Source organism: Salvelinus namaycush, chromosome 8 (genome assembly GCF_016432855.1).
Source record: "Salvelinus namaycush isolate Seneca chromosome 8, SaNama_1.0, whole genome shotgun sequence".
Lineage (NCBI taxonomy): Eukaryota > Metazoa > Chordata > Actinopteri > Salmoniformes > Salmonidae > Salvelinus > Salvelinus namaycush.
The window spans coordinates 19746239-19766915 of NC_052314.1; the positions used below are offsets into that span (position 1 = coordinate 19746239).

At 44.5% G+C, this 20677-nt stretch overlaps 1 protein-coding gene across 3 annotated transcripts in view; it reads left to right on the forward strand.

Annotated features, from left to right (window-relative positions):
• LOC120052492 (nuclear factor 1 C-type-like) overlaps nucleotides 1-20118 on the forward strand; it is a 116840-nt gene extending 96722 nt beyond the window's left edge. For 2 of the 3 annotated variants that reach the window (XM_038999434.1, XM_038999433.1), the window contains exons 6-11: nucleotides 2053-2177; nucleotides 5086-5196; nucleotides 6887-7131; nucleotides 9759-9918; nucleotides 11853-11938; nucleotides 20022-20118. In XM_038999434.1, coding sequence (XP_038855362.1) covers nucleotides 2053-2177; nucleotides 5086-5196; nucleotides 6887-7131; nucleotides 9759-9918; nucleotides 11853-11938; nucleotides 20022-20042 — 748 coding nt within the window. In that variant the 3' untranslated portion in view covers nucleotides 20043-20118. The remainder of the gene's footprint in view (nucleotides 1-2052; nucleotides 2178-5085; nucleotides 5197-6886; nucleotides 7132-9758; nucleotides 9919-11852; nucleotides 11939-20021) is intronic. The other variant, XM_038999435.1, reaches the window with a different exon arrangement.
• Nucleotides 20119-20677: the final 559 nt, after the last annotated feature.

Consider the following 20677-nt stretch of genomic DNA (forward strand, 5'->3'; position numbering starts at 1 on the left):
ATAGCCAAGGAAAGCCCCTCGCCCAAACCCTCCCCTAACCCGGATGGCATTATGCCGATTGGGCACCGCCCTATGGGGATTACGGTCACGGACGGCTGTGACACACCCTAGGCTGTAGAGGCACCTCAGCACTGCGATGCAGTGCCTTAGACCGCTGCGCCACTCGGGAGGCCCGATATTCTGCTGAAACTCTGTATGCCATGGGCTCTCCGACCCTGTTCCTGCAGCTACCCAGTGCTTAATTTGGGAAACCAAGTGAAATATGTTTGGGAACATTGATAGTGACATGTTTTCTCAACAAAACATATTTCACTAAACTGTTGACAGCCCCTCTCTGCGCTCAAGAAAGGAATAAAGGAGAGAGGAGGAGATGGAAACGCATGGTGCTGAGATATTCTGTATAGCTGAAGGTGTGTCACCCAATTAATGAAGAAAATATAAAAAATTCCCTATTACTAGGCTATTCAAAATCAAATACAAATTCACTATAATTGTAGGCCAACTGTAAGCCGCCCTGCACAATCAATGAACCAACAGCATCGCCTAGGTCTATACGTTCTCTCCCAGACTCATGGATAGACATTTTGGAGCGTAGCAGAAGGTAACTAGTCCATCCAGTATGCATAATAATACAGTCCACACTCAAAGTTGATTACTCAAATTTGTTTAATTTTGGAGTATAGGCTAGACCAATTATATACCAAAGACATCTTTAATCAGTTTTGTTTGATGTTTTTCTGCCATGTGTAATATGCGGTAGGCTATGTATTGTATAACAGCACAATCATATATTTTTTTACATTTTTAAGTTGGGAGGCTTGGGCTCAGAAGCCTATGTATAAGCGCTAATATGTGTATTGTGTTTTGAATGAATCATCACCTTACAAAGCGCTGGCCATTTCGTTGTGTTAGGCTTTGAAACAACACCCACAATGATTATGTTTTACACTCAGTTTCAACCTGCTGTTGAACTTCTTTCTTCAAACTGATCCTCACAGTGAGGTGAGTTTAAAAGCACAATACTGTTTTGATGATGTGTTTGATGCAATTTTGGATTGTATTTACAGTGAAGTCAGAGTGGTTAGAGGGACAACAGAGCCCTGAGTACCAGGCCATTAGGACCTGATGGAGGGACAACAGAGCCCTGAGTACCAGGCCATTAGGACCTGATAGAGCGACAACAGAGCCCTGAGTACCAGGCCATTAGGACCTGATAGAGCGACAATAGAGCCCTGAGTACCAGGCAGTTAGTGACCTGATGCAAGGACAATAGAGCCCTGAGTACCAGGCCATTAGGACCTGATAGAGGGACAATAGAGCCCTGAGTACCAGACCATTAGGACCTGATAGAGGGACAATAGAGCCCTGAGTACCAGACCATTAGGACCTGATAGAGGGACAATAGAGCCCTGAGTACCCGGAAGTTAGTGACCTGATAGAGGGACAATAGAGCCCTGAGTACCAGACCATTAGTGACCTGACAGTTGTTAGCAAGTTGGGTCCTACCAACGCATGTCCAGAGTGCATATGAGGAGATTACCGTGACTCAGCGGTCACATGGAATTTTACTGCGGTCATGACTCATGACTGCCAGTGTGGCGGTAATACAGTCACCGCAACAGCCCTAGTGTTAACTAGTGACGACCATGTTCATTTTTATTATAGCAAAAGATTGCAGTTGTGAGAGCACGATTTTTGGGTGTGAGAGGAGAAATCCATGTGAGCATGTGGTTTATTTGTGAGAGCTCAGTAACTTCTGAGTCTTGACAAAACAGAACAAAAATCTCTGCTCTTGAATGAATATTTTTGCGTGCGGAAATGATGTGCCCGCGGGACCTCTGCGCTCTCGACTCAGTGTTTGCTTGCTCAATGATGTTTCATCTTCACAGCTCCATTTTGCGTGCAATGGCCTTTAGAGGGTATAGTTTGACGCCACAGCGTGTACGTGTACATTCTTTAGACACTGTACACAGTTTCCCCCAGGAGCTCTCCATGTTTCACATTGCCTTCCCCTTATTTCCTCTTCCCTCTCTCCCTCTGTTTGACATCCAGGAGTAAGAGGCACAAGTCGGGCTCCATGGAGGATGATGTGGACACCAGTCCTGGAGGGGAGTACTACACCTCTCCCAACTCCCCGGCTAGCAGCTCCCGCAACTGGCAGGAAGACCTGGAAGGAGGTGAGCATCCCCTCTGGTCATCCACACAATCTCTTAGATATTGTATAGTTTTGTCCATTCTGTCATGTTGAGGACACTGGCTATCCTCCAACTCTTCAGTGATAACAAAGGGTGACTGAGTTCTGGTGTCCATCTTAAATGTTCTTTATTACGGGTATCAAGAAACATCAACATTCATACCTTTCATAATCACCGTGGGGAAACAGCTGAAATATCAGGCCATACTTTCACTTCAGGTACCTTGAAAGCTACTGACACAGTGCAAAAGAGCAAATGACAAATATATCATGTTATGAACTGCTGCACAGAAAGCCTTGGCTGCGAAATACGCGGCTTCAAATTTCCCAAATTGAGCCTGAAGTCGTAATTAATTCATGAACCAACACTTTTTGTGAAAGTCGACAAAAAGCCAAGTGGACCAGGGTACCTTGGAGCAGTATCCACAGATGCAACGTCCCAGTAGCTATCTTCTTTCTTTCCTCTCACCTCAGGCTCACATACCAATTTGCTAGTATGGAATGATTTTCCTAACAAAGATATTTAGCAAAGTAAAGCTACTGTGTATCTCTCATCTAGATACAAGCAATTGTTTCAAGATGATTGTTTAAAGCAGTATTTTAAATATTGAAATTACAATATGCCTTTCAATATGTGTATTGTACAGTGTGGCCGTCCTCCCCCACCAGCACTGACCTGGTTCTGGTAAAAAGAGGAGGAGTAGGTTACAGCATGCACAGTGTGCTCCAGTGGTTGAGTGTGGGAGTGTGGGTGAGAGCAGTGCAAGTAGTCAGGTAGGTGTGCTGAGGGAGTGGGGCCTGGTAAGTGCACTACACGTGCGGGAGCATCGTTGGTATGGGAAGAGGATCACCATCTTTACCTGAGTATTTAACACACACACATGAAACATTTCAACACACTGTGTGTTTGTGCTATTAGGGGAGTTTATAGGCCTCCCATATAATCAATGCTGCGAGGTGATGCTGTTTAATTGTGGTGGACTCTCCACACTACACTAATAGTGTCCAGTGGCCTGTTAAGGGGCCTAGTGGTGTGTCCGGGGCTTTGTGGTGCTGTTAGCCAGAGTGGCCCCGGCTGGGCCCCTGGCCCCAGGAGCACCCCAGGCTGCTGATGCTGTAACCAGAGCTGTGGAGGTCAGAAGAGCAGAGCCGGCCCCTCCCTCCCAGCCCCGACCCCATCACAGGCCCTGTAGGAGTCTGGTCCAGCCCTCCTCATGTCGTGCTCTCTCTCTTCCTGTCTAGACAGCCCTAACAAGCTCCTCTTTATGGGTGGCTGGTAGCCTCGAGCATTGGGCCAGTAACCGAAAGGTTGCTGGTTCAAATACCGGAGGTGATAAGGTGAAAAACATCTGTTGCTGTGCCCTTGAACAAGGCATTTAACCCTAATTGCTCCAGGGGCACTGCACAATGGTGACCGTGGCTGTGACCCTGCAGGTGTCTCAGGGGGAATTGGGATATGAACAACAAAAATCCATTACACACTTGTGTGTCACAGGACAAACTGAACACCCCCCAAATTAATATTTAACAACCCCATCTGATTGCTCTGAGATGGTGGGGGGGATACTGGTTGAGAGGGGAATGTTTGTGCACCTTCCCCCAGGTAGAGGAGGTCAGGGGAAGCTTGCGTCAGTCTGTAGCGTGGGGATTGGATTGGGAAGGTAAAGCCTGGCCTCCTGTAGAGCTGTGGCTCTGGACAGCAGCACTACCTACCATCACTCTGTAGACTTTCTTAAACAAGATATATATATTCAAGATATTGTAATGTAAATGTAATGTGTCAAATACAGTAGGAAGATGTGTGGGTTGGAGACTGAGCTGAGAGATCAGTCAGATTAGTGTGATCAGGTAATTAACATCAGTGCTGTAATGGCTGCCCCTGCCTAGCCCCCAGCACTAAGCCGGACGTGCGTGTTTATCCTCTGAGCAAGTCTCTTGTTGAACCTCATCTGCACCCCTGCCCTCTGACATTCCCGAAAAGATGTGATTTGCTCACTCATTCTGCTCTGAGACAGAGGGCTAGGGGCGGATGGCTGGGGCAGAACAGGGGAAGAGGAAGCTGTCAGATAAGCCTCTCTCTCTCTTTCTGTTTTTCTCCCTCCCCCCCTCTCTCTCTCTCTCTCTCTCTCTCTCTCTCTCTCACACACTCTCTCCTTGCTCTCTCTCTCTCCATCTCTTTCTTAGAAAATAATTAGAGCGTTAGAGGGGCATAACTGTATAATGTGTGAGAGAGAAACCTCAAAGTCATCACTCCATGACTGACAGACTGTTTCTTCCACTGCACAGTATCACAGCAACAACATGTACACTGTCTGCTCTGCAACTCCAAAGAAGGAAACAAAGAAAGAGCTGTGCAATCTTAAGACTCTGATCTAAAACAGGCCCGAGTTGGGTGGAGAAAGTGTTCCTAGCACACATTCTGTTATCAACAAGTGTGCGATAGCAAACTAAACACGGAGGAGTAGGACAGTAATATCACTGCAACAGAGACACACATTTGTTTAGCACATGTAAGCAACTCTGGTATCAGGCACTGCAGGCCTCTTGGGAATGTGAGTGATCTACCTAGGCAAACCTGATTTGAGGTAGATCTGACCAAAACATAATCTTGTTTCTGATCCTATTGTTTCGTCTCAATGAGGAAGTTAGTTTGGAGCGTATGTGCTTTACTGCATCGTACTGCAGAGCTGATAATGACTGACTGGGTCATCTCAATGCACCCTGCCACCCTGTGGTGAGCTCCTGCCATTACAACAGCCGTGTAGTAGCAGATTGAACTTGACAATGAAATGTAGGGTCTTTTCAATATCCTCCACCAGACAGTCATTATTATTATGGGAGTCGCAGTGGCGTCAGTAACACCCTCTGTGTATCTCTGTCTCTGTGTCCAGGCATGTCCCCTGGAGTAAAGAAGACAGAGATGGACAGCCCGTCTCCTCAGGAGAGCTCCCCACGTCTCGGCTTCACACAGCACCACCGGCCCGTCATCGCAGTGCACAGTGGTCAGTACACACAGTCTTACGCATGTCACCCACCCACACACATTTACAGGAGACATCTTGTCACTGTTGCCACAATCTACCAAGCCTGACGCGCGTACTTCTCCTAGGATGTGAGAAGAATGTAGTCGGGAAAGAGAGAATGCATGTTTCATACGTCAGAAAAGACATGTTTCATACGTCAGAAAAGACATGTTTCATACGTCAGAAAATACATGTTTCATACGTCAGAAAAGACATGTGTCTTACGTCAGAAAACACATGTTTCTTACGTCAGAAAATACATGTTTCATACGTCAGAAAATACATGTTTCATACGTCAGAAAATACATGTTTCATACGTCAGAAAAGACATGTTTCATACGTCAGAAAAGACATGTTTCATACGTCAGAAAATACATGTTTCTTACGTCAGAAAAGACATGTTTCATACGTCAGAAAAGACATGTTTCTTACGTCAGAAAAGACATGTTTCATACGTCAGAAAAGACATGTGTCTTACGTCAGAAAATACATGTTTCATACGTCAGAAAAGACATGTGTCTTACGTTAGAAAAGACATGTGTCTTACGTCAGAAAAGACATGTTTCATACGTCAGAAAAGACATGTTTCATACGTCAGAAAAGACATGTGTCTTACGTTAGAAAAGACATGTGTCTTACGTCAGAAAAGACATGTTTCATACGTCAGAAAAGACATGTTTCTTACGTCAGAAAATACATGTTTCATACGTCAGAAAAGACATGTTTCTTACGTCAGAAAATACATGTTTCATACGTCAGAAAATACATGTGTCTTACGTCAGAAAATACATGTTTCATACATCAGAAAAGACATGTTTCTTACGTCAGAAAAGACATGTTTCTTACGTCAGAAAAGACATGTGTCTTACGTCAGAAAAGACATGTGTCTTACGTCAGAAAATACATGTTTCTTACGTCAGAAAAGACATGTGTCTTACGTCAGAAAATACATGTCTTACGTCAGAAAAGACATGTTTCATACGTCAGAAAATACATGTTTCTTACGTCAGAAAAGACATGTTTCATACATCAGAAAAGACATGTGTCTTACGTCAGAAAAGACATGTGTCTTACGTCAGAAAATCAACCCTTCTTCATAGTTAAGATATTGTCTAAAAGTTTGCCATTTTTTTTATGTCTGTACCTGTTGAGGTCATCCTGGTGTAGGTACTGACTGCAGGCATTATGCTTTAAACAAGACAAGCTTCCTTTCAGACAATGCATTATTTAGTTTTTTTAATTGAACTCCCCGTTAACACTTTCTGACAGGTAATTGTTTGTGGAGACAATGAAGAGTAATCTATGAGCAGGTATTGTTCCCCAGCCAAACGTCTGCTGGATGATGCATGAACAATTAAAGCTGCTGTTAAAACGAATTGACTATGTTAGCGAGTGGTCCTGATAAATAATAGTTGCCATACAAAATGTCATAAGCTCACGCAACAGATACTGTACCAAGGGAGAGTCGGAAAGATTGAGTCATTTCATTGTTTTTGCAAAAGCACACATCTTCAATGTCACTTATCTTATCTCAAGCGTATCATCATTGTGGACCATGAAAAAGTACATTTATGTACATATTCTCTCTTTCTCTCTCTGTCTTTCTTTCTCTCTGTCTTTCTTCCTCTCTTTTCTCCCTCTCCCTCTCTCTCTTTCTCTCTCTGTGCAGGGATCTCTCGGAGTCCGCACCCTTCCTCGTCTTTGCACTTCCCCACCACCTCCATCCTGCCCCAGTCCACCTCCTACTTCCCCCACACCGCCATCCGCTACCCGCCACACCTCAGCTCCCAAGACCCGCTGAAGGACCTGGTCTCCCTGGCCTGTGACCCGTCCAACCAGCAGCCCAGCCCAGTGAGTCCAGCCCATCTAACAACTCTAACTAGGGCCCCGAGTTTGTCCTGGTCAGGTCATTTGGTCAGTAAAACTTCTGCCCCCTACTCATTACTCATACTAGATAGGAACCCAGTAGAGAGAGAGTTGGCCTCCAATTCACCATGTTTTATGTGTTCATCTAGCAGAACCTATAGTATGACATCGTCTTTGGACCATGATTTCATGGCAAGACCTTAAGTTTGAGGTAATGTTAATTAAAGTTCACTCACTCAGAGGGTGTGGTTTATTCAGAGAACTGTGTTATTTCCATTTGTTGTTTAAATGAATTTGTTTATTTATTTATTTGGATCACCATTAGCTTTTACAGAGGCAGCAGCTATTATAGATTCACCACCTAATCGTTTGTTTGATATTTAATTCCTTCATGCTTCATGTTTCCTATGTCGTCACCCTGTCTCAAATGGCCTGTAGACTGTATGAAATGCCATTTCATTCCCATATTCTCCCCCACCGTGGTCTTTACTAGTGGACTGGGGATACTCTACTGTAGGTGACGTAACCTGAGAGAGCGGCAGGTTTCCCTCACGTAGCTGTTACTCCTCCTCCCCTCGGCTCCAAACTGCAGAATGGAGCCACCACAACCCTCCGTGACTCTCAGATTGATTAACACGCCCTGAAGGCGGCAACAATTCAATAGATCTGTAGCCATAAAATCATTGTAATAACTGTATGTGTTTTAGCCAACTTCTTCGATTATTACCGTTATTCAATGTGTTGGCTGTCTGGTAGTACAGTAGTGGTGAATCCCCCGTCACACAGAGGAAAATAAGCCTTCAGTCTTCCTGCTCTGTTTAGACTCAGCCTGCTAGCCCTGCTGATCCTGGGACCAGACCAGCTCCTCAGACATGGTTACACTCATTACCAATATGTGACATAGACCTGAGAGGACCTGCCACTGCACCACATGCAAAAGACCCCTCTTCCCTGCTTTAAATAGGCCGGAATTACAAGCCAAGTTGCTCAATGAAGCTGTCATACTGTTTCTGTATTGACTTGAAAGGGGTGAAGGGATGGAGGGAAGGGGTGGGGGGGGGGGGGGCACTAGAGGAATGAACCTGAAGGAGATTCCAGTACGTCTCTGGCAGTGATGCTGATGTTGGCAGAGTGCATAAGTCTGGCACAGGGAAAGAGGAGAGGATAGACATTTACTTGTATCAGAAGTGCCCCCAGCAGCAGCCACGCTGGGCTCTGCTCGGCCAAGTTTCTGCAGAGTCATTGAAATTCCCCCTGCTGCAGTGCGACTGCAGCCAGGCAGTCACAAAGGACGAGCGCATGGCACCACAATGTAGCTGACTCATTTGCTCATCCATTGTTGTGGAGGACAGTGAGTGAGCAGTCCTCTCCTCTGGAGAGGGGAGAGTATCTGAAAGCCAGGCCAGTCAGGGGAAGAGCAGCCATGGATGGAGGGGAGGATGGATGACTAGCTGAGCAGTGCAGTGCCCTGGACATTACTCGCTCTCCCTCCTCTCTCCCTCCCTAACTCCCACATACACACACACCAGTGGAGGCTGCTGAGGAGAGGACGGCTCTTAATACTGGTTGGAACGGAGAAAATAGAATGGCATTAAACACCTGGAAACCATGGAAACCATGTATTTGATGTATTTGATACCATTCCACTGATTCCAGTCCAGTCATTACCACGAGCCCGTTCTCCCCAAATTAAGGTGCCACCAACCTCCTGTGACACACACACACTCACACACACTCACACACACACAGTGCTGATGGAAAGAGAAAGCATGTGTATGTGAGAGAGAGAGAGAGAGAGAGAGTGAGAAATAGTTGAGGAGAGACAGGGCCAGTGCAGTGGCATGTAGTATTCTACCATCTGTGCTACAGCAGTGATGCTCCCCTACTCCTCCCAACTCCCACAGAGCTGACGTGTTCCCTCCTCTCTCCCTTCATAGCTGACGTGTTCCCTCCTCTCTCCCTTCACAGCTGACGTGTTCCCTCCTCTCTCCCTTCACGACTGGCGTGTTCCCTCCTCTCTCCCTTCACTGTGACATGTTCCCTCCTCTCTCCCTTCACTGTTGACGTGTTCCCTCCTCTCTCCCTTCACAGCTGACGTGTTCCCTCCTCTTTCCCTTCACGACTGACGTGTTCCCTCCTCTCTCCCTTCACAGCTGACGTGTTCCCTCCTCTCTCCCTTCACAGCTGACGTGTTCTCTCTCCCTTCACAGCTGACGTGTTCCCTCCTCTTTCCCTTCACGGCTGACGTGTTCCCTCCTCTCTCCCTTCACTGTTGACGTGTTCCCTCCTCTCTCCCTTCACGACTGACGTGTTCCCTCCTCTCTCCCTTCACAGCTGACGTGTTCCCTCCTCTCTCCCTTCACAGCTGACATGTTCCCTCCTCTCTCCCTTCACAGCTGACGTGTTCCCTCCTCTCTCCCTTCACAGCTGACGTGTTCCCTCTTCTCTCCCTTCACAGCTGACGTGTTCCCTCCTCTCTCCCTTCACAACTGATGTGTTCCCTCCTCTCTCCCTTCACAGCTGACAAGTTCCCTCCTCTCTCCCTTCACAACTGACGTCTTCCCTCCTCTCTCCCTTCACGACTGACGTGGTCCCTCCTCTCTCCCTTCACAGCTGACGTGTTCCCTCCTCTCTCCCTTCACAGCTGACGTGTTCCCTCCTCTCTCCCCTCACAGCTGAATGGCAGTGGTCAAGTGAAGTTGCCCAGTCACTACATCTCCTCCCAGATGCTGGCGCCCCCTCCGCCCCCCGGAATGCCCCGTCTGACGCTGCCCTCCGACTCCAAGTCCAGCACCACCACCTCGGACGGGGGAGCCAACTCCCCAACGTCACCCAGTAAGTGGGCCGTTGGTGAGCCTGCTACTCCCAGCCTCTAGGTCTTCAGTGACTATAGTTTTTGTGTGTGTGTGTGTGTGTGTGTGTGTGTGTGTGTGTGTGTGTGTGTGTGTGTGTGTGTGTGTGTATAGGGTTGTTATACAGAGAATGACTCATTTGATTGGATGATTCATGTCATTTTCTAAAACCTGTGCCCTCAACCCATCACACTTATGTGCTGGATGTGATTCTAAAAAACAAAGCATAAATGATTCAGCACCTGAAGGGTGAGGCTATTGTCTCTCAGTCCTTTATGAGAAAGAGAGCGAGAGAAAGCATTCAGGCGTTGCAGACTTGTAATACAACTCCTACTCCCACCGTCATTAATCACCATCATCTAATTAAGAGACATACAGGACAGATCAATATGCGTACCTACTGCCGTGAGGACGCTGTAACAATGCCAATAAATCCTCATGTGGGATTTTGATTGAAATCTCTGCAAGTTCCTCCACTATGTCAGCTTCCATTAGTGATCCATTCAGTCAAACTGTATTGGAAAGTTACAGTACAAAGTTAGTTGGATGCTGATATAAACTAACAGTGCTTAACTGTCCATAGATCAGTGACCAAGATGTGACCTATTATGGTGTGATCAGTGACCTACTATGATGTGATCAGTGACCTATTATGATGTGATCAGTGACCTACTATGATGTGATCAGTGACCTGCTGTGATGTGATCAGTGGCCTGCTGTGATGTGACCTACTGTGATGTGATCAGTGACCTACTATGATGTGATCAGTGACCTACTGTGATGTGATCAGTGACCTACTGTGATGTGATCAGTGACCTACTATGATGTGATCACTGACCTGCTGTTGTAACCGATGTGAAATGGCTAGCTAGTTAGCGGTGTTGCGCTAATAGTGTTTCAATCGGTGACGTCACTCGCTCTGAGACCTGAAGTAGTTGTTCCCCTTGCTCTGCAAGGGCCGTGGCTTTTGTGGCGCGATGGGTAACGATGCTTCGTGGATGTCAGTTGTTGATGTGTGCATAGGGTCCCTGGTTGGGGCGAGGAGAGGGACCGAAGCTAAACTTTTACACTGTGATGTGACCTGCTGTGATGTGATCAGTGACCTGCTGTGATGTGATCAATGACCTACTATGATGTGATCAGTGACCTGCTGTGATGTGATCAGTGACCTGCTGTGATGTGACCTGCTGTGATGTGATCAGTGACCTGCTATGATGTAATCAGTGACCTGCTGTGATGTGATCAGTGACCTACTATGATGTGATCAGTGACCTACTATGATGTGATCAGTGACCTACTATGATGTGATCAGTGACCTACTATGATGTGATCAGTGACCTACTATGATGTGATCAGTGACCTACTATGATGTGATCAGTGACCTACTATGATGTGATCAGTGACCTACCATGTGACCAAGATAAGTTATGATCAAAATCAGTTCTGATATATGCTCTGAGGTCTTGTATTGCGGCCAAGTATTACCAAGTCATGCATATTCCAAATTAAGATGACAATTTGACTTAGTGTCTATATGCAAACTCTGCCTGTTTGGAAACACACTGAGGCAGGCCAATTCCCTTCAAATAACGGTGTGCACGACACATCTGCCATTCTTAATGCCTACAGTGATTTACATAACAAGCCATGAAGTTCTAAGTGTCCCCTCTCTCTCTCTCTCTCTCTCTCTCTCTCTCTCTCTCTCTCTCTCTCTCTCTCGCTCTCTCTCTCTCGCTCTCTCTCTCTCTCTCTCTCGCTCTCTCTCTCTCTCTCTCTCTCTCTCTCTCTCTCTCTCTCTCTCTCTCTCTCTCTCTCTCTCTCTCTCTCTCTCTCTCTCTCTCTCTCTCTCTCTCTCTCTCTCTCTCTCTCTCTCTCTCTCTCTCTCTCTCTCTCTCTCTCTCTCTCTCTCTCTCTCAGCATACTCAGCTCCAGGGACGCCCCCTGCCAACCGCCCCTTTGTAGGTATTGGACCTCGAGACCCTGGCGGACTCTACCAGGCACAGGTACAGATCACAGATAACTTATACTGGAGAAAAGCAACGATTTCTCTGTTTTCTGTTACACACTTGGTGATCTATATACTCATTTGAATATTCCTTATCACTATGATTTAAGAAAGTTGCTGATGTCATACATACCAAAGGCCTCTACTCCTGTTGCTCATGGCAGTTCAGAGCTGTAAACTCACTCACCCCCCTGGCTTTGTTCCTCTCTCTGATATCAAAACCATATGTCTATGTTCAATTATAGATCTGAGGGCATTAGCTAGGATCTGCCTCAGGGTCTGAATGTTCACAGCCAGCCCAGGACCCTTTTGATGTAACAGGGCTTTTCCCTGTGTGAGAGAGATTCACATGGCTAAAAGCATTTCTCTCTTCTTCAAGCTTACATTTACCTCAGAGTGATGTCGTAGTTATTCACGGTTAACACTCGTGGCTTTCACTTTCATTTAGAGATAGATGAGTCTTTAATTTGGAAAACTTTAAACGTTAAAGTTGGTCTCACTGTTTTGCAAGACTAAAAGACCAACTAAACACAGTACCTCTATATGTCCCAATGTGGCTGCAGAGCTGAGGCTTTTGGGGCTTGCTGCTGCATTGCAGTGCTCCCTGCTCCATAAAAAGTACAAGTGCACCTCAGTGAGGCGTGTGATGATGTAAAGTGAGAGAGGGAGAGAATGAGTGAGAAAGAGACCGCTGAGCTAGGAGAGGTGTGTTTGTGCGTGTGCCTGCCTGCCTGCCCGCCCGCCTGCCTGTCCGCCTGCCTGCCTGCTTGCCAACCTACCTGCGTGTGTGTGTTTGGGAATGTAACTTGAGAGGTGAATTAGATCTAAAGCACAATGGCAGAGTCAGCAGATCTGGCCAGGAGAAACATGAAAGAACACAGGGATCCTGCACATGCAATAGTAACCAACACAGTGTAATGCAATAAGACAGGGACAATGCTACACCCCAGGCTACATTTTATTTTGTCGTAACCCAACTAAGGTTGCAAAGGGAAGGTATATTACTGGAAACTTTTGACGTTTACCAGTAAACTACCATAATTCTGGTCACTTTCAAGGATTATTTGTAATTTATCACAAGACATCCAGTGGCCCTTTTGGGTAATTCAGATTATCACAGATGTCTGTAATTCTCTTTGGCCCTATGTGTGACCTCATATAAAATAATAAAATAATATGATTGTAAAATAAACAATAGAATGACAAAGCTGTAAAACATTATCCTAAATATAAACCATCAACTTAGTGAATACAATTGGTGTTTAACATGAGGGTTTCAGCATGAAATATCCTTTTATATTTTATACACACTTATTTATTTCACTATTTTAATATGTATTTGTTGTCGATGTTTTGGCGTCAAACTGGTGGCAGTTGTGAAAAAGGTCAATAGTTGGAAAAATTGCAGTTAACTGAGAGGAGGGGCGGGGGAGGGGATGGAGGAGCCTATTCAGGATGGTCACGTCCAGGACTGTCTGGTTGCTAAGGGAAACCAGACATGATGTAATTGCAGGATGCACTTGGACTTCAGGGAGCGGGAAAGAAACAAAGTCAAGCCTATCCAGCTCTAGTCATTCTTCTAGCGATCTGTCCACTGCGCAAAAAAGCTGGGATTGATTGCTCAGGCTTAGACTGAAAACCTGCTCCAGTGCATGCAGTGTGTACTGTAGAGTGTGTGTGTGTGTGTGTGTGTGTGTGTGTGTGTGTGTGTGTGTGTGTGTGTGTGTGTGTGTGTGTGTGTGTGTGTGTGTGTGTGTGTGTGTGTGTGTGTGTGTGTGTGTGTGTGTGTGTGTGTGTGTGTGTGTGTGTGTGTGTGTGTGTGTGTCTGTCTGTCACTATTGTTTACATTTTAATAATCTCATCATTTTCTTTTGGATAGTAGTAAGGTTTTTTTTTTTCTGAAGAATATAACATCATAATGCCTCAAAGGCAGCGTAGTAATATAATAATATACACAGAGTGTACAAAACATTAAGAACACCTTCCAAATATTGAGTTTGCACCTCCCCTTTTGCCCTCAGAACAGCCTCAATTTGTCAGGGAATGGACTCTACAAGGTGTCGAAAGCGTTCCACAGGGATACTGGCCCATGTCGACTCCAATGCTTCCCACAGTTGTGTCAAGTTGGCTGGATGTCCTTTGGGTGGTGGACCATTATCGATACACACTGGAAACTGCTGAGCATGAAAAACCCAGCTGCGTTGCAGTTCTTTACACACTCAATCCGATGGACCTGGCACTTACTACCATACCCCATTCAAAGGCACTTACATTAAATATTGTGTCTTGCCCATTCACCCTCTGAATGGCACACAATCATGTCTCATTTGTCTCAAGGCTTAAACATCCTTCTTTAACCTGTCTCCTCCCCTTCTTCTACACTGATTGAAGTGGATTTAACAAGTGACAATAGGGGATCATAGCCTTCACCTGGATTCACCTGGTTAGTCTATGTCATGGAAAGAGCAGGTGTTCCTAATGTTTTGTACACTCAGCGTAAGGCCAGTGAGTTCAGTACAATAGTGTGCTGTGTTGAGGGGACAGCTGGGTAGCTCTCCTGCTACCCTCTAACTGTGGAGCTCTGTCCCAGCTCTGTATTTCCATAGCTATGCTTTCCCCACCGGGGGAAACATTTTGCAAGAAACAAAATATTGTTTTTGGAGTGAGACACTCACCACAGTTAACCTTGATTGGCTGCGGTTGCTTGTCTTTCCAATCACTAAAATGTTCTTTTGGTTCCTCGGAAGCATGTATAATATGCAAATAATGAAGTTAATTAAATAAGTTATGCAACAAGAGTGCTGAAAGAAAAGGTGAACGCCTTTCCTAAGCAACAGAGAGAAATTATTACTTTTTCTTTGCAGCATATTTGGAACCTGCTCCGTTCTCTAAATGTAATTCCTATTTCCTCGTAATTCACCATTAAATCATAACATTTTAAGGGACCTAAAGGACTTTTACTTGAAACGTTAAGATGATTTCAACATTTTGTATTCATTTGTTTTTATATTAGTAAGTATACTCATTGCCATGTTACACTGTTGAGATGCATCATTCATATCACAGGCAATTGGATGAATGTATTTACCATGAATTGGTTGTGAAGAAACGAGTAGTACGGGAGAGGTCATAGGTCACCAAGAGGTCATAGAGTGAACTACTGCTTCACTGATTGCTCAACAGCCCCTCCCTTCACTGTTGTCCAAAGTTCATTCATAGTTACATGAATTGTTACAATGGGAGTCCATGAATAATTGAGGGGTTTACTTTATTTATATACTGTAGCCTCACACTTTAATATGTCGCTGATAGTGTGTTGTGCTCTGGTTTGGCTTGTACATTACTTTGTTGGACTATAGGGCCAGTACTACTGCATCTTCAAACAGTCTCCAGTCTCACTACTACATGTCCATATCGCTCCCATTAAAGATGTGTCTTTCCTTTCCCAAGTATGAAGAGGAGTTGGACACAGCTGGTTGTTTGCTCCAGCTCCACTGACCGTAATGTCAGCACAACTCTCTGTGGCTCCAGGCCTAGGGCTGCTGCTATTGACCTACATCGGGGCCTTTGTAAAGCAAGTTCATCACTGTTACAATATATTGTAAAGAGAGAAACGTGTTCTGTTTTGAGGAAGGAGTCTGAGCCCAATGCAGAGAGGTCTGGCAAAGCTTATGCTTATTTGTAAAGAGAGAGCCCCAGGAGGTTGCCACAGAAATGCCTAAATGAGAGGGGGGAATTCACAATGTAAATTGCCAGGCTCCACTGAGGCAAGTATTGTGTTTCTATAACGTAAACTCAAAATATATTGAATCATGACTGGTTTCTTGAAAGCGGAGGTAGATTGTATATTCCCCCCCCCCCCCCCCCCCTCCAAAATACTGGAATGACATGCAGCCATTTTAATTCATTGCATAGATGAGATCCAAAACTTAACACATTTGTTGATTACATTATGCCAGTAGTAGAAGGCTCTGGACACTGTGTTGAATGCTGCAGTCATTTTTTATCAATTGCTAAGATATGGTGCCTGTAGCCTACAGTATAGGCATTTACCCTCTGCACTCTTTAATAAGAGCTCTGCTGTATGGACACAGGGAAGGCAGCAGCTCCAGTCATTACAGTAGGCTCTATCCCCATAGACTCAACAAGCAAGGGGCCCTCCAGAGTTCACTCCCCTGGCACAGACCCTCATCGCCCCCTGCTTTGACTGGCAACCTCCATTGTGGCCTTTCCTATGAGCCAGGCAACTCCACTGAATTACAATACTGCCTCTTTAATGTGGCTTTGGCTTGGTTTCTCCCGACCCTGCTCAGCAGTTTGTTTCCAAACCCCATTTCAAAGTTTTTCCAAGAGTCTGTCCATAGCTCCATAGCTCACTCCTCATTCCCCCAGAATACAGTGATAAGTAGGTACAAATTTGTACATCTGTGAATGATGAAGCGCCACTACATCGAGGTTATAAGCATACTAGCAGGCTCACTGCGGTGTGTGTGTTATCATTCGCTGTGTGTGTATTTGTTCGCAGTGTGCTTGTGTGTGTGTGTGTGTGTGTGTGTGTGTGTGTGTGTGTGTGTGTGTGTGTGTGTGTGTGTGTGTGTGTGTGTGTGTGTGTGTGTGTGTGTGTGTGTGTGTGTGTGTGTGTGTACCTGGTGAACAGTGGGCAGGCAGGAGTTAAGAGACTGGAGCCATGGACCACAAGGTATTTTACTCTGAGCATTAACAAGGAATAGGCAAGAGGTTTCCTTTTTAAACTTGATTAAATCAGTACAATTGGGTGCAGTTAAAGAGGTCTGTTTGAGGGCTGTTAAAATGACATAAACCTTGGTGGAAAATGTTAAGATGGGGCCTGAGGGTACGTGTTGTTTTATTCAGCCCTGTCAATTGTTTTTGTAAGATTTCAGTGGTCTGCAGGCAAATGCCAAAGTCCTCGTATGTTTTTTAAAGGTTTGGGTGGAATCAAGCTGAGGTCTTTCTTGCTGTAGCAGCTCTTTTACTCCATATTATTTATTATATTATTTTGAATTGCTCCATTTGGTTGGTTGTCCTGACTGGAAGTGTTTGGGCCCCATTAGTGGAGAAGACACTGATTGCAGAACACTGTGAAAATAAAGCACTGTGTCTGGAGTTGGCCACAAAACTACCCTGGTCATGCATTATTCACAATCACTACTATTCACATGGCGTCTCATACTGTACAGTAGACCCAAAACAACACTGACATGCGCCGTGAACGCAAACACTCACGCACAGGGTTTACAACTACATAATAATATTCAACACTCTGACAGGAATTCTTAGCCCTCTTAATATTAATTGTTGAAGCAAAACATCATTATGTTGAATTTCTGCACTTGATGTAGACATAAAAGTTGTTTATCATACGACACATATAACTGCCAAAATAAAGGAAACACCAACATTAAGTGTCTTAATAGGGCGTTGGGCCACCACGAGCCAGAACAGCTTCAATACACCTTGGCAAAGATTCTACACGTGTCTGGAATTCTATTGGAGGGATGCGACACCATTCTTCCACTAGAAATTCCATGATTTGGTGTTTTGTTGATGGTGGTGGAAAACGCTGTCTCAGGCGCCGCTCCAGAATCTCCCATAACTGTTCAATTAGGTTGAGATCTGGTGACTGAGACGGCCATGGCTAATGGTTTACATCGTTTTCATGCTCATCAAACCATTCAGTGACCACTCGTGGCCAGGGCCGGATTAAGAAATCATAGGCCCTCAGGGCCTAGTTTTTTTTTCTTGCCACCTCCCCTCGTCCCCCCCTCATCCACCAAGATGCAATTTGACGCGTGGTAAATTTACTGTTGAAGAAAAATACCCTTTATAATAAAGCCAATAACGTTTGCCATGTGGCATAGGCTACAGTTGAGCAGAAGCGTTTTTTAGGATTTCTACACATGGGAAACATTTTTGTAGGGTATGAAAAACAATCAGCCTCTTAAAAACACATTTCATGCAATTCTACATCATTTACATGACAGAAGACGTTAGCTGAATCTTTTTTAATACCACACAAATTACCGAAATGATTGGCTACTCTGACACCACAAAATGAGATCAACCTGGTATTGAATTCAAACAAACAATAGCCCAGGCCAATGAAGTGACACACAGATTGTACAATATTAGGAGCCAATATATATATACTATATATACAGTGTCAGTCAAAAGTTTGGACACACCTACTCATTCAAGGGTTTTTCTTTATTTTTACTATTTTCTACATTGTAGAATAATAGTGAAGACATTAAAACTATGAAATAACACATGTAATCATGTAGTAACCAAAAAAGTGTTTAACAAATTATTAAAAGTAGCCACCAGCTTGACATTCTTGATGCAACTCTTGGCATTCTCTCAACAAGCTTCATGAGGTAGTAATCTGGAATGCATTTCAATCCATTTTAGAATAAGGCTGTAATGTAACAAAATGTGGAAATGGTCAAGGTGTCTGAATACTTTCCGAAGGCACTGTATGTCTATGGCCACAACGCAACAAGCTGTAGCCTATATTTGTCTCGCATGCTTCCCAAACTGCAGCGTTCCCGACTGTAGACATACATGTAACTGCCAAAATAAAGGAAACACTTGAGTAAACAAGGGATGTTATGGTGTGAGGTGCATTTTCCTGGCATGGTTTAGGTCCACTTGTAGAATCTATGCCAAGGGGCATTGAAGCTGTTCTGGCAGCTTGTGGTGGCGCAACATCCTTTTAAAACACTTTAGTTTCAAGTTTGAATGTCACATGCAGAGAAATGCCTTTCTTGCTAGCTCTAACCCCAACAATGCAGTAATCAATAACAATGTAATACTAAAACTATCAAGGTAGAACAAAAACACACAATATATAAAAACAAGAAATAAGAAGAACATGATAAAGTAAGTAAGCATACTATATACAGGGTCAGTTCCAGTACCATATTTATAATGTGCAGGGATACTGGCGTGATAGAGGTAGATATGTTTAGGGGTAAGGTGACTAGGCATCAGGATATATGATAAACAGAGTAGCAGCAGCGTACGTTATATGATGATTGTATGTTAATGGGTGTGTGTAGAGGCAGGATAACTGTATGTGCATATTATGTATGTGTGAGAAAATGATAGAGTGAGTGTTTTTATATGTGTTGGAGTATCAGTGTGTGTAGTGTGTAGGGCCCTGTGAGTGTGCATAGAGACAGTGTAAAAATAAGAATAAAATACAAGGGTCAACTCAGATAGTCTGTGCAGCCATTTTGTTAGCTATTTAGCAGTCTTATGGCATGTGGATGCTGTTCAGAAGCCTGTTGGTGTCAGACTTGATGCACCGATACCGCTTGCCGTGCAGAAGCAGAGTGAACAGTATTGAGCTGGAGTATTTAATTATTTTCCGGGCCTTCCTTTCTCGCAACCTGATATAGAGTTCCTATGTTGGTGTTTCCTTAATGTTGGCAGATACCTTATGTGCTTGTGGTAAAACTTAATTCACAGTTGTTCTTTTATAAACTACGGGCTTGCGCACAGACTCACACAATTGACCAGTCACATTTATTTATTATGCAGTTAATTTTTTTAATTTGTGTTAATCAGTTACCCTATCAAGGCAGGGCCGCCCAGTTACCCACGTGGGCCCCTACCTCCTCTCCTCGCCCCATCTGAGGATTTTTTGGGGCTGTCTCTTTGGCCCCCCACAGGCCTGGGCCCAGGGGCTTCAGCCCTGATAAGCCCCTGCATTAAACCGGCCCTGCTCTTGCCCTGTGGATTGGGGCCTTGCCATGGTAGTCAAAATAATGGCCTGCCCAGCATTTTTATGGCCCTAAGCATGATGGGACGTTACTTTCTTAAATAACTCAGGAACCACACCTGTGTGCAAACACCTGCTTTCAATATACTTTATATCCCTCATTTAATCAAGTGTTTCCATTATTTGGGCAGTTACCTGTACATTGACTGTGATAATCTGCAGTGTACTCAGATGTGAAAATCGAGAGAAACAATGTTTTCTTATTGTCTTCTTTGAATATCAATGAAAAATGTCCGCCATTCATGTGTAATCTGAAAATGTTTGCTCTTTTTTTCAGTCCTGGTACCTGGGGAACTAAACAACACAAGGATAAGCGAAAAGGGCATGGACACGTGGATTTGAGATTCAACACTTTTTGTGGAATTAAGAAAAAAGAAAAAAAAGAGATGCAAGAGGGAAAATGTATATATATGCAGTATATATACAGTATGTATATATATAAATATATGTGTGCATATATATTTATATATGTATATCAACATAAAATATGCTTCAACACACCTTTTTGGAATAAAAGACAGAGGGGGAGAAAGCGAGGCCAAGGAGAGAAAGAAGATAGAAAGAGAAGAGGATGTTTGGGCAGCCAGAATGAACTGTGGGGCAGAGACATGACCCCATGAACCCAGTACCCCCCCCCCCCCCCCCCCCCGCTACAGGTGCTGCTTCTTCATATATGCAAAATAAGTATTCTTTATTTTCTTAATCAACAAGAAAGAGAAGAATTCAGTTCCAGTGATCATACTTTTCCACACTTCTTCTGGGACGGTAAAAACATATTATTTTTGAAAGTAGGGAGGGGAGGCTGGTTGCGCATGGTCAATAACCTCCCTTTACCTGCAGAAACAAAAGTCTACTTTTCATCAAATTTGATAGACAATCATGTAGTTACTTTGTTTAAAGGGGGGGGGGGGTTCAAGATTTCCTTTAACACAG